Genomic DNA, 14812 nt, shown 5'->3' on the forward strand with positions numbered 1-14812 from the left:
ACTAAACACAAATGCAATAAGATCTGACTTCAAGTAGCAGGTGACCATTAATAATATATAATAAACTAAGCACTTGCTATGCTGACATGTTCCACAACGTATTGATTTCCTTTTACAGTAGAGGGGGTGCACCGTTCCTGGAGGTACTGCAATACCAGGTCGATGCGTGGAGTGGACGGAGCAAGCCCCTATTCCATCTCCCTGTTCCAAAAATCAATTTAATATATGGTCCCCGGGTAGGGGACGTATCAGATATTAAACTGATAAGAACAGATACTACACTTGATCTTAGCCAAAAGGCCGAGAAGCGATACCTACAATGGGTTCGAGGGGAGGGCCTGATCCTACGTCATGTCAACATAAGTACCGGTGTGACACTTACCGCACATTTATTTAATTCCTCGGACAAAAAAAACACAAAGTACAAACAACAAAGTCCGAGCGTTGCTGTTGTTCGTTGTTGATCCGATGTGTTTAATAACATTACAGAGGGTTTCATCCACGTTGGAGTCTGCTTCTATAGTCACGTGGGTCATCCTGGTCCAATCAAAAGCAGAGGAATTGAAATCAAGTTATTCCGTTCGATTCTCACTCCCGCGAAGAGGATTAACTTAATTCCACTCAACCGAATTATAAACTTTGTAAATAGTAATATAAAAGTATACATAGTTAGTATACTGACTATTTAACTCGGTCTGAGCCACGATTCACACATTAACATGTCCGTGTGGCAACATGGAACCAAACAATAGTTCCTACCACTACAGCTGTAAGCTCCTCGCGCCTCTAGTGGAGAGGAGCGGTAGTACACGCATCAGACTGCCACCCTGCACACTCATGACTTCACGTTGTAACGTTACGAAGCAAAGATTAACTCCTGCTTCAAATATATCACCCAAAACTTGAATAAAAGTTAGCATGGAGTAATTTGAACATGCGCATTGACTGAGCCCCATATTAATAGTTGAGGTAACGTTAATTGTCTTAAACGCAATAAACCTCATTAACAAGCCTTCAATTGACATTGTAAAACCAACCAGGTCGAGGCAAATAAGACAATTGTGGGAAAACTTCTCAGGGGCGCGCGAAAACCTTAAACAAAAGAACACGTTGAAAAGCGCATGAAACCAAGTACAGCGAGCTACGATGCGAGATTTTACTTCACTGGAATAATTAACTGTGCAAAAACAACAACTCGTTAAATTAATTTGAGATATACAGTCGTAGGTAGTTGGAGGGAAGTTGAACTTGGGAAAAAACTCACCAAATGGCTTTTTTCCGTGCTTTAATGGGCCATGAGAAAACTAAAGTACTGGACGACGAGAGGCCGCAGGCTGATTGCGCACGCGCGGACTGACTGTTTCGCGCTTTGCACTGTGGAACACGTTAACGCCTCCGCCATAATGGATCGGGCAACAGCTATTATTTGGACATAAGCGAGTTTCTTCAGGATTCGAAGAGTTGTCTCGCAGTTGCATTGCATTATATGTTTCAGTGATATATTATTTGGTATAATACAAGAGTTTATGACTTCAACAGAGGTCTACAGCGAGTTAATGGCGATCACTTGTGAAAATTGGGTATTTTTCTTTTTCTCCAAATCGAGAGAGGGCGCTGCTGCTTCTCCAGCTGCGCCATGACGTCACTGTTGTTGCCGGAAGTGAAAGTGAGATTCCGGCGTGTAAGTTGGAGGGTAGCGTGTGGTGCTGATATTATTTAAAAGAACGGTTTAAATTTAAAAGAAAATAAGTTAATTGCTGGAGAATTTCCACAGTCATGGGGAAAAAAGGCAAGAAAGAGAAAAAGGTCAAAGGAGCGGAGAAAACAGCTGCAAAAATGGAGAAAAAGGTTTCAAAGAGATCCAAACGAGAAGAGGTGAGGCGTTTATTGGGACTCGCTGTCAAAATATGACATGCAGATTTTCACATATCGTCATATTACATTCCGTTAACGCATTTATTGTGCTTTAACTGGCCACTAATAAGTTTTAAGAAGTTTTTACTCGTTTTACAGCAAGATACATGACCCTGCACACGCAACACATTTTAGAACCCCCCCCCCCTCATTCTTTTATTATTGAGTTGTATCGCATTCTTCTCTCCTCCTTTTCGCTCCAGGAAGATTTGGAGGCTTTGATAGCGGAGTTCCAGACTCTAGATGCAAAAAAGACTCAAGTTGTCGAGTCTACGTGTCCACCTCCATCACCAAGGTGAAGTATGATTCAAACCTTGAGTTTGTCTACGACACAACACATACCAGCATGTGCCGACATGGAATGAAGAGAGGAAAAAAAATACAGTTTACACTCAAATGAATAGCGACTATTGATGCAATGTAAAGTCATGATGCAGATTGGGAGCGAAGGACAAAGGATAAGGCTATGTTCAATCAAAACAAGATCCATCCATCTTTTAAATGGTTTCATCAACTCTACCTGTCCATCCATCTGCCCCCCCCCCTGCAGTATATATTACATGATGACATAATCATATTTATCATTGTGCAGCCTGAAAATATGAGACACAAAAATACAATACTGTTGGAATCAAACAACGAAACAACTTACAAATGGCACAAAACTAGTAAAAAGTTACAGATAATCATTAATACCCTCCCCCCTTGCAAGATCTATTCATTTGTAGAGATATTTCTATCAACGTCTAGTCTGCCTGACTGTGCTGATCCTTTATGACTTTTTAATTTTTAATTTTTTAATTTTTTAAGATTGAATGCATCTTTCTCTGCTCATCCTGAGAAAGATGAGCTCATACTGTTTGGAGGAGAATTCTTCAATGGAAAGAAGGTAGGAAAAATACTCTAAAGGTTTTCTGTTTTTATAACTTGGGAATTACCTTATGGATATGGCTAGTTATACAGATTAATGTTGCAAACAATAACTGTTATTGTCTCTTTTGCAGACCTATCTGTACAATGATCTGTTTTTTTACAACATCAAGAAGAACAGCTGGGTTAAATCGGAGATTCCCAACCCGCCTCCACCGCGCTGCTCTCACCAGGTACACCACAATCCCCAAAAAAGTAACTCTTGATCCTTTTTTTTTTTTTTACTGATACCTCATGTTGTTTTTGCACAATTTGGCGATGCATCACCTCATTAATCATGCTCTTAATGTGTTACACCCTCAAGAAACCATGAGGCATGGTCACGTTTATTCTCCATCTCAGCCACAAGGGGGCAGGCTACTGCAGCACATATCACAGGACATTTTCACAACTCATCTTCATCATCTCCACACGCTGTTGTGAAAAAGTGATAGAAATCTGAGGACATTATTCCGCTCTGTTTATGCATCCCTCTGTCTCACATTTCCTTCCCCTCTGTGCCCCCCCCCTCAGGCAGTGGTAGTTCCCCAGGGTGGCGGGCAGCTTTGGGTCTTTGGGGGGGAATTTGCCTCACCAAACGGGGAGCAGTTCTACCACTACAAGGACCTCTGGGTGCTGCACTTGGCTACACACATCTGGGAAAACATCAAGTGTGTGCCCAGCGACATAACAGGTGCAAGTTTTTTAGTTTGTTCTTTTTTTTAAACAGCTATATGTGTTTGGGACTAACAGGGCGCCTGGTGGGCCGTCGGGCCGCAGCGGCCACAGGATGGTCCTCAGCAAGCGGCAGCTGCTTGTGTTTGGCGGTTTCCACGAAAGCACGAGGTACATACGCACACGTTACCTAACTAATTGTCAAAAGTCACTCTGGGACCATAGTGATTTTCTTTTGACTGCACACTCAGGTTGCACAGTACGTTGTTGTGAATTCTGCATTCATGCATTGAATTTGCAATTCAAAATGTCAGGATTTTAAACGTGAAAGAATAGCGTGATTAATTGCACTTGATTAACAAAAACAAGTCAAACTAACTTATTAAAAAAGTTAAAATCAACACCAATTTATGAATCAGATATTTGGTTTTAATGAGAAAAAAAGCCAATCTAACTAGTTCAGTTTTGGACAATGCAAGTGACAATTTGCTTCCGTATTGTTAAGGTGAGAGATTCAGTAGAAGAGTAAAGTGTTCTTAGTCTATAAGTTAATTTCGGTATTATTGAATCGTTATGAGGTTTGACAGCCAGCTACGAATCGAGGTAAACTCCAAGATACTTAAATTTGTCAACTTTTTTGCAAAAGTGTGCTGTCAATGAAAGTGTTTGGGTGAATGTTAATTATTGGCACATTTTTCTGACGAAATAGTACGATTTTTTAAAAATCTAATTAAAGTCTGATGTAAAATAGTAAAGAATGATGGAGTAAGGAGGAGTGAATGCCGGAGAATAAATCACAGTATCGTTTGCAGATAAGTGGATTTTGTGAGGTATGACATATTTTAGGTAGATCATCGAAAGATGGAAAATAACAGAGGACCAAGAGAAGAACTTGGAGGTACCCCTTTGTCTATGATTTTAATTTCTGAACTACATCCTGAGTATGAAAGACTCTGATATCTTTGATGAAAGAAAGATTTATTATCTCCTATCACTCAGATTAGGCTGATGAGACAGTTGCCTCCTGTTTGCTGCATTCTGCAGGCTTGTTTGTTGGAGTTCAGACTTTGTGTTTAAGTTGTGTATTACGCTGCTTGAAGATATGATTTTTATCTGAATTGATGTCCCACAGTTCAGCCCTCTGACAAACTTCTGATTGCCTCTCTTGCAGGGATTTCATCTACTACAACGATGTCTACGCTTTCTCCCTGGACTCCTTCTCCTGGTCCCGCCTCGCTCCGTCTGGCTCCGCCCCCTCCCCACGCTCCGCCTGTCAGATGACCTCGACGCCGGACGGCACGGGCGTCATCGTGTACGGAGGTTACTCCAAACTGGTGCGTGTTGACCCCCGCGTGCATAAAGATGTAAGTTTCTGTGATAACCGACAACCGTGTCGGTTTTGTTCAGAGAGTGAAGAAGGAGGTAGAGAAGGGGACGATCCACCCGGACATGTTTCTGCTGAAGAGGGACGGCAAAGACGGCCAAGGTGAGAACCAGTGCAGGAATCATACGGTCGCTCCCTTTTCGCTGCTTCTGTCGTCTTCACTTATTTCTCCATCCGGCAGAGAAGTGGTCCTGGTCCAGGGTGAACCCTTCAGGCAGTAAGCCCCCTCCCCGCTCAGGTTTCTCCCTGGCGGTGGGCCCGGCAGGGCGGGCGGTGCTGTTCGGGGGAGTTTGTGACGAGGAGGAGGAGGAGTCCCTGGAGGGAGATTTCTACAATGACCTCTACCTGTACGATGCGGTGAAGAACCGCTGGTTCCCCGGCCTGCTGCGGGTAAGACGCAACCTTCCATTTGGTCGCACAAGGTGCCGAATCACCCAACTCTTTCTGAGTATTCCGTGAATTCTGCTCGAGATCAGGGGCGAAAAATTCTAAGGATAGTCTTACATGATAGACTGAACACAACCAATGCATCCCCTATTGAAAGAGAAACGCAAAAGAAAGACTGAGTTTACTCACTTTTATTGGATCTCAGTTGAAGAGTTGGTGGAGGAGGAGGAGTGTGTAATGTCCAGGAGCAAAATGTTGCACCATATTCTTTTGTCTCTGTTCTTATGAAGGGAAACAGGACGGACAAGAAGAAACGGCGGAGGGGCAAGAAGGCCGGAGCAGAGGGGGAGGCAGCAGAGAATGACAAGGACGAGGAGGCGGCGCCTCAAGGATCCACCGAGGTCGTCAAGGAGATCGTGACAGAGGACGGCACCGTAATGACCATCAAGGAGGTGATCCCTGGACACCATGAGGAGGAGCAGGAGGAGGAGGAGGAGGAGGAAGACGAAGAGGACGATGGTAAGATAAAACACAGCCGGAGACGGAAACCCCATCAAGTTTACATTTATTGCTTAATTCAGTGATGATTATCCCATTAGGCTCTGCGGCGGCCCCTCTGGTGGAGCCCAGCCCGCGGTCTAGCGCCATGGCAACGGCACGCCAAGGAAAACTCTTTCTGTACGGGGGGATGTTCGAGGTGGGCGACCGCCAGTTCACCCTGAACGACCTCTACTGCCTGGACCTGCACAAGATGGAGCAGTGGGAGGTTCTGGTGGAAATGGATCCCAGTGAGTGAAGACACGAGGAGCCGGGCGAGTCCAGGCCCGACGGCGGCTGAAGGGCTTTCATCTGGATGTTGGATTCTCTCTCCACAGAGACGCAGGAGTGGCTGGAAGAGTCTGAGTCAGAGGGTGATGACGATGAAGAGGAGGAGGAGGCGGCGGCGAAGGGAGCAGAAGGGGATGAAGAGGAGTCGGAGGAGGAGAGTGAGGACGAGGAAGGTGAGAGGATTTTTTTTTTTTCCATTGTTGTCCAACTGTTAAGCTTATCTGTTCCTTTTTCTCATAATCAGCACGATGAAACTGTGTGGCACAGTGCAGCAGTGGTTGGCACTCATGGCAAGAATCCCTGGTTTAACTCACAGAAACAGACAGCAACTCTGCAGCTTTACCACTTTGTTTTGCATTAACAGTAACAAGTAGCCAGTTCATTTATTGGGAGGAAGATGCTTTATGTGATTAAAACCCAAATTTCTGACCGGCGATAAAACGGTAACAACAAATGTTTCGCAATTCCTTTCATATTTGATCTATCTTTTCCGACCCACATGCAAAGTGTTCTGTGCTCAACAGGTCAGGTGTTAAGGTAAATTAGATTAGTCTTTCTTGCACAGTGTTGACCTCTGACCTCTCTGACTGTGCGTGCAGATGAGGAAGAGCACCCCGCTGTGCAGGAGGGGGAGACGGTGACCGACTATCAGGTCCGTACAGAGCAGTACTGGATGAAAATTGCACGAGCCAACATGGGCCCCGATTCCAAGGACAAAAAGGTTGCCAAGGTGGCCCTCGCCATGGCCAAAGTCTTCTATGAAGACCAGTAGTGTTAGGTGTGAAGTGTGTGTTTGTGCCTGTAAAATACTTTTGTAAGGGATTACATTTTATACATCTGGAAAATCCTTTGATCTCCATTATAACAATTCATTAATTCTTAAAAAAAAACCATCAAAAAAAGCAATAAAATAACAAAACAAACGTCAACTGTCCTGCACTTGTGTTTCACTGTGAAAGGTCGCAGAGTGGACTGGAAAAAGCCCAGAAGCCTCTTTGAATCCCCCCATATTACACAAATTATTATTTGTGCTCAAAATTAAAACGCATCTGTCTCATACTCTCTTTTAAAAGCTTCCAGACGTCGCACAGAAAGCACAACTTTCCCTTGAACATCTAATGAAGCTCTTTGACTCGAGAGCAAAACATCTTCAAGACCAAGTCGAGCTGAGAAAAAGGCTGAGCAGCACTTTTACTATTTGCAGCTTTTTCTTTTACATCGAGTTGTGTTAATAGCATTTGAAAACGGGCTGAATTGTCCCCTTCATTTTGCATTCATCTGTCTTTGAAGCCCTCCACATCTTTAAACTCCTGAGTTGATCCGACAAGTATAATCTAGTGTCAAAATGTAAGGCATGCATTTTCCTTGCCTCCTGCAAACAAAGACACTACTGAACATGCACTATGTGGCTGCATTTTCACAACAAACACCTACCGTTTTCCAGAAGTTACATCATCAAACTGCAGACTTGGACCTCATTAACATGACCGGTCGACTGGAATTTGCATAATTCTTCTTTTTTTTTTTGCCTCAGAAAAGTTTCACATGCAGACTTGCAACGTTTTAAAAACGACTGCCGTACACACAAAAACGGAGATACTGGGGAAAAAAAGCCCAATCGTTCAAGTTCATTTAAAAGGTCTCATTTCATCGTATCATCCCACTCTGTATGCAAGAAATGCATTACAGCTGCTGGTGTAGTAAATGTTCACTTTTAGTGCTGCTAAGAAAGTGAGAACCACGAACACTCTGCAACCCTCCATTTTTATGGTTCATCCTCTTGCACATATGAAGAAAAACTAATAACTGACACTGTGATACTAAAGGGCCGAAAAGGTTTCCATGTTTACACAAAAGTGAAGACTGTTGCGTTTGATGTCCCACTGGAAGCTGCTTTCAGAATTTCTTTTCGGTGGCGGTTCGGTGTGGCCCCCCCCCCCCCCCTCCCCGCAGATGTGACTCTTCGGGAGGAGGATTCGTCGAGAGAGGAAGGTGAGTCGAGCTGGAGAACAAAAAGACAACACGAGGAGGAAGAGGGCGGTTGAGAGGAAGGGGATGAGTGCACCGTGTGTCAGGGAAGACATCAGTCACTGCGAGCTCTCGCCTATCCCTCTGTGACCTATTTTATCCTCCATCAACATGCTGAAGGAGGGATGAGGAGGCTGATGAATAATAGAGGAGGAGAGATGGATGAGAATGAGGTTGCCTTCCCCTTCTACCCCCACTCTTATTTCTGCAATCCCCCCCTTTTACAAAAAAAAAAAAAAAAAATTCTAACTGCGGGACAAAAAAAGATTTTATAAATAACTAAAGAGATTTTTTTTTTTGGGGGGGGGGGGGGGGGGCTGCTGACGTGGGTTCACGCAGCATGTAGTCGTCAGATATACGTCAGCCGAGAGAGGAATTTGTAGAATATCGGGAATATTTCCAGCCTGTCGTAAACTTGGGTCACGTTAGTATCAGAAAAAAATAGTCCTGCCGCGACATGACTGAGGAAAACATCAGAGTTGGTTTGTTTGACTTAGCAGAACTTCATATCTGGTATCTTCTTTTTCCGGTTTCCTTCACGAGGATCAATGCAGAGCGAGCGCTCTTATTGGTTGCTTGGCGATACCCCTCAGTGTGCAAACAGAGCAGATGGTGGGCAAACACAGAGCAGCTGGAAAAAGCTCCGAAACAGTGAAGTGGAGAAACAGAGATGGCACCGATGATCATTTCTCTTATTTTAAAGTCACCCAATATGGATGCGCTGAACTCTGACACTCCTGATGGCTGTGATATCTAGAGGATTCAAAAACAAAGAAATAAAGCTTTGCATCCATATCTGTAAATCGCCGTGGCCCGCAGGATCCCCGCAGTCCAATGAAAGACAAGATTTCCCTGTGTGTAACGTCTAACTTCTCAATTCAATGAAAAACACAGGAAGATTGGAGAACGTGCATGTAACGAAAGTTAAAAGTTATTCGGAAAACATCGACAAAAGCTCTTTGCCATTTTCACCAATTCGGAAACTAGCAGGTGGGCAGAGAAATTGAGTTTTGTGTCCATATATGTGTCATCCAGAACTCCCCTATGATGTCCAACCAGTGTCTCACATGTTCATAACATGAGCCAGATATTGCAGATTCAGGTTGGAAAAAAGAGAAGAATCTAATAGCTATAAAAGTTCAAATAAATCCAGCTAACCTCGTACCTCTACAGGCTGAAACACTTGCTATCCTTCTTGTTGGGAATTAGAAACACTGATCCTAAAGTCCTCAATATATTCACTGGCAATTTAAATTGAACCTGATTTCCAATGAAATGCTCCCTGAAGCCAATCTGGACTTGAGCCCGTGACATACTAAACCACTGTATGAAACTTAGATATAGAGGAGATGTTTTCTGTCTGTGCTTTGGAGTGTGTTCACATTAATTAGAGTCTTAATGATGCCAGTTCACATTTTCTTGAGATATCCACTACAATTAAAATTTTGGATAAAGTCACCATTGTTTTTCCCACTAAATTCACCCCCGAGGCATTCAAACTACCCACGTAAACTCAGAGCATACAAACTAAACATCCAAAGGCCCCCAAGCTTGACCACTATGAGGCAAGACAACTAACCACTTCGCGACTTTGCGTCATCGCTTGAATTACTAACTACTCTAAACCCCTGATCCTTCTGTGGTGTAACCTCGTACTACCTCCTACCTTCTCATTCACCTGCTGCCCTCCTCTGCATTCCTCTCTCTCTCTCTCTCTCTCTCTCTCTCTCTCTCGCGCGCTCTCTACTACCAGTGTGTTTAGAGGCGTAAGCCTTAATCCCCAGCCTCAAAGTGATTTTATTACTGTAATCTGGGCTGGAATTGGCTTAGCTCTCCCAGACACTGGGAGGCAGAAGGACAAGAACAACGGTAACGGGACAGCTGAAGGGAGGAGCTGAATAGGGAAAAGGAGGACATGGGAGGACCTGTTAGTGGGATAGAGGGTAGATAATCCACCTCGCAGAGAATCGTTTGTGTTGACGGGAGCTGCGGTGAGAATCGAGAAACTCTTGCACAGTTCTTCCAGCGGCACTTCAGCGTCTGGTCGGAGCTGCTGTGGTCGTTGTCGAGGTGCTGCTCAGTGGCGGCGCCAGAGGCCTTTTGTTTCTGCTGGTGCTATGGCGGATCTCGATCTTTCAGTGACAGTGCTGGGGAATTTAAGGATCTCTAATTGATTTACTACTCCAGCAATGACGACATGCACGCACCACACCAAGCACATAACAGTCACGCACATATAGCAAACGCTCTGCTGTTTAAAACATTACTATGCGACACAATAAGGAAAATATTGAGCCAAAGTAATAAAGATGAAAGGTTTACAATCCTGCCACTTAAACACACTTTATGTACACTTTAACTCAATTATGCCATATGTTTTCATTTTGGCCTCACACACACAAAGACACTAACTCCTGCTGCCAGTCACCAAAACCTCCACTAAAAGAAAAATATTCAGTTCAATGGATCTAATGACATATTAATAAACACAGCAGAGAGATAACCAGAAGGAGTCAGAGTTTGGATCTCAACTAAATGGGCAATATATCATGCATTCACCATGTCATAAAATGTCAAGTCGGTTGTCTTTACAAAAAGTGCTCAATGTTTTATTTCTGTTAGTAAGTTATTCAGTCACCAGAAATGATCTGCTCATGAGACTGAAACGTACCAACCTGTCAGGATCATGGTCACAAACACATTCAACACGAATATTTCACCAACTGCAATGACGAACTAAAAAGCTCTGGGAATAACGGTTGTAATCTACAAAGTACTATGCTAAACCGTTGCCTGTCATCGTTTTCACTAATTCAAAGTATAGGTAGTGATCGGACCTGTTGACTCAAGATGAACAAAATCAAAGGAGCAGAAATAGAAAATGTACGTTTGTAATATTTGTATTAGTGTTCGAACAATTATTATTATTATTATTATTATTAACAATAATAATCTATAATATTATTCAAAAGATGCTCCTCCTGAAACTGAAAGAATACCAACAGAGCTTAGCTTAACTGAGGCAAACGCTGAGCTTGTTACTTCATAAAGTTTTAAAAGCAGCTCAGCAACAAAAAGGCCTTCACGGTATTCATTCCATACTTTTTGAACTTCTTTGACCTCGGCTTGATCCTGATCTTGCTGGTCTGCTGAGATCATTTCCTCCGCCTGGGCCTTCTCCGCGAACGCCTTGTCAGAGCGCCGGATCTCAGCAACATGATGCCCACCTGTTCTTCTGTAGCATGTCTCATGTCAGTCTTCAGGGTTTCTCGACAGTTCATGTTCAGGGCCAATGGGCTCTCCTTGAAGCATTTCTTTTTTTTGAATGAATTGTTCTTTTTTCCAACAATTTCTTGTAACGTTTTGCTGGTTTGAGACACTATTAAGTCACCATTATCATTCAGCGCTGGTTGGTGACCAGGAGTGTTGATGTTTGTCACCACCATCTTATTGATGAAGCTGGACAGTATGATGGAGGTGTGGCTGTAGACTTCTTCTAAGTCCAGCACTTGGGCAAACATCTGAGGAACGATGTTTCTCATGGTGGCTGAAACCTGCTCCTCTGTGACGGCACCACCGTCCTCCGTTGAATCCCGGATCACTTCACAGATTGTTGAGATAACTTCTCTTATGAGATTCCAGAGCTTGTTCTTCGTCGGTTTAGCAGGTTTGCCCTTTTGGATCTTGTTCCACTCCCTGTCTGTGATTTCATCCAGGTGATGTTTTGTTATAGTCAATAGCTTATATTTAATGAGTGCCTGGATCATCATCGTCTTTGATAAGCAAGGCCCGTTGTTCATGTTGACTGTTACTGACCAACGGTTCAACACAATTTTTTATTTATATATTTTTTTTCTCGAAAAAAACTTCTGGGTGAGTTCAAAGACGCTTGTTTGGAAAAGTTCTCGTGACAATAATGGAAATGTGAAAATTCGACCTGCATTTGTAGACTCTGTCTGGTTATGCGACTGTAACATCACAAGACATCAAAGGCTTTCATTGTCATTTGGGATTTCATAGCAGGATCAAAGCAAACTGACTCTTTGAAGTGTTGCTAAGAAGCAGCAGAAATTTTACTCTTGTTTGTTTATATTAAAAAACTGGTTTATGTCTTAAAATGCATTCAATCTTGTGAATAAATTGATTCCTGTTTATGTAGATACAGGAATATACTGTATACTTATGATCAAAATGTCATGCATGCATGTACGCATACACACACACTTGTAAAACTCGTTTGTCACCATTAATCCACTAGTTTGCACCGCAGGACTTCATTTCGTGTTAAACTTCTCCCAATATAGTTAAATATTATAGTCTGTTTCATAGTATATGTATTTATGTTTTTACATTCACACTCCTCAAACGAAAGATTCCTCAACGGTAGATTGTGAACCAAATAATAATGTGTGCGCATGCATTGGTGCTTGCAGCCAAAACTTGCAAACTGAACTCAGACAGGCCTCCAAGCCAGCCTGAATTTGAACAGATATATTCTCTTCATGAAACAACAGTGCTACAGCCTTGTCTACATTCATCATATTCATAGAGACAGCCTGCAACATGTTGGGTTAGGGTTAGTCCTAACCCTTTGGTGAAGCTACGATTAACAACCTAGGAGTTACTGTACACTGTTTCCTGTAAAGAGTCTGATAGATAAAGTATTAGTGAAAATAAGAGCTGCGCAGCTTCACACTGCTACCAAGTGAAACAGGAAGTGATGTGATGACCAGGCAAAACAGGAAGTGTGTCGATAACCAGGTGAAACACCACCTGAGTTTTATCTGAAACAAAGGTGAGTCTAAAACAAAAGTGAGTCACAATGTAAACGGACTGAAGTCAAACACGATAAAAACATTTCTGGATGAAGATAATTTCATGTTGCATTAAACCAGTGGTTCTCAATTATTTTCTGTCACGCCCCCCCTAGAGGACAGAATTTTTTTCAGGCCCCCCCCCCCCCCCGAATTGTACTACCATTGAGAACTTGATAATATTTATTTATTTATCTGTATAAACCACTGTATGAGTTGCTGGCACCAGCATTCTGCAAACAATCGCCTGATTATCAAAATAAATCTGCTATGGTGTGAGGTTTTGTGCACCTTGCGATGTGGTGGACAACTTAGTAAGAGGCTAACAGGCTTTTTTGTTTACTGATGCCGCGCTGACAAAATGAGCGGCTTGTTGGCCATACTCATGGAGTTTACCATGAAAAAACTCCAGTGGCTTACTGACATAACGGGTGTATGGTCTCCAGGTGTATGGTGTATGGTCTCCAGGTGTATGGTCTCCAGGTGTATGGTCTCCAGGTGTATGGTGTATGGTCTCCAGGTGTATGGTCTCCAGGTGTATGGTCTCCAGGTGTATGGTGTATGGTCTCCAGGTGCCGTCTTCATTTATTTGGTCTCATGCTCCGCTGCCAGAGTTTTTAGGCATAAAACACAAACGGGTGTTTCCTGGTTCCCGACGTGTTCACGGTAAACCCAAGGGCGATGTAGCATCGTCATATCTCCTGCTCTTACTAGGTTTATGTTTACTCTCACCTGTTTTCTTTTCCTCTGATGCCTCATCCTTTTTTCTTTTTACTCCTGTCAGAAACTTCTCCACCTCTCCTCCTCCTCCTCCGCCAGCTCTGTACACCGGTGTTCATGTGTAGTACTTCTTCTCCTCTACTGGTTGAACAGGCAGCCTGTTGATTAGTTTGAGCACTGCTGCCACCTAGTGGCTGGAGGGCCTTTTTTAATCCTTCAAGCATGAATAAAGACACTAATACTGAAAGTCGCGCCCGCCTCGCGCCCCCCCTGACACCCCACCACGCCCCCCCCAGGGGGGCGCGCCCCACCATCTGAGAAGCACTGCATTAAACCATGGCTGAAGGTTTAACAGTCTCATTTGAAGAGATCAGATTTGACTTTGCTATTTCAACCTGCAGCAATTTTATGAATGTTTATCAGGGAATAAATAATTAGTGGATATTATGAACTACAGGAAAATTCACAATCCGCTGCACACTAACATTCTCACCAAGATCTAATTAACCAACGAGCACATTCGTTTTGTTTGGGGAACAGAGATGAAGTAACCAGGGATTACAATCTGGATTATTGTGATACTGCAGTGCGAATCACATCAACACTACACTGTCCCTAAACAACAGAGAGCATTCAAGCAAATGTGAGAAGACTCATTATGAATTCTGGTGAATCTGTTTGTGCAACAGCAGAGATGTAAATCTAATCTGGTTTAAGTGTGGATTTTGAATCTCCAATTTTTTGTTTGGATTTCTTTGAAGGATAATGAAATATGACTAAAATATCCCATAAGTTCCCGTGGTTGACGTGACTTTGATGGTTTTATTCAGGTTTCTAAACACAGTTCATGTCTTTGTTTAAATCACGTGGGATTTCTCATCTGCTCTCGCTGAGATCCAATCTCTTACCTATAAACTGACGAGGGCACTCAAACTGGGACATTAACCTTGGATATGAAAAGTGCTGCTTTAGAAAGTTGTCACAAAAATAGTGAAAGAAAGTAACCAGAAAACCATTTAACAACAATATGTTCATGAAATACTTGTTTTAAAGAGGTTTTGGCATTGGACTCTCTATGCAAATACATTTCAGTCTCTTTAATATTTCATAGAAAGTAAAATACAATTTTGCACTTCAATTAAACTCATCTACT

At 42.9% G+C, this 14812-nt stretch overlaps 1 protein-coding gene across 1 annotated transcript; it reads left to right on the forward strand.

Moving 5' to 3' along the window:
- Positions 1-1697: 1697 nt before the first annotated feature.
- Positions 1698-6982, forward strand: klhdc4 (kelch domain containing 4). The gene is made up of 13 exons (XM_080504352.1): positions 1698-1875; positions 2118-2209; positions 2725-2803; positions 2919-3017; positions 3358-3494; positions 3577-3669; positions 4670-4832; positions 4906-4984; positions 5064-5272; positions 5560-5788; positions 5869-6057; positions 6145-6270; positions 6697-6982. Exons 1-13 carry the CDS (start codon positions 1777-1779, stop codon positions 6867-6869), a joined length of 1767 nt encoding a protein of 588 aa, XP_080360478.1. The 5' UTR covers positions 1698-1776; the 3' UTR covers positions 6870-6982.
- The last annotated feature ends 7830 nt before the right edge of the window (positions 6983-14812 follow it).

The sequence above is a fragment of the Blennius ocellaris genome (genome assembly GCF_963422515.1).
Source record: "Blennius ocellaris genome assembly, chromosome: 11".
Classification (NCBI taxonomy): Eukaryota; Metazoa; Chordata; class Actinopteri; order Blenniiformes; family Blenniidae; genus Blennius; species Blennius ocellaris.

Coding starts and splice junctions, on each gene's coding strand:
- klhdc4 (XM_080504352.1), top strand. CDS start 1,777: ATGGGGAAAAAAGGCAAGAAAGAGAAAAAGGTCAAAGGAGCGGAGAAA. Junction 4,985..5,063: donor GGACGGCAAAGACGGCCAAG/GTGAGAACCAGT, acceptor TCCATCCGGCAG/AGAAGTGGTCCTGGTCCAGG. Junction 5,273..5,559: donor GGTTCCCCGGCCTGCTGCGG/GTAAGACGCAAC, acceptor GTTCTTATGAAG/GGAAACAGGACGGACAAGAA.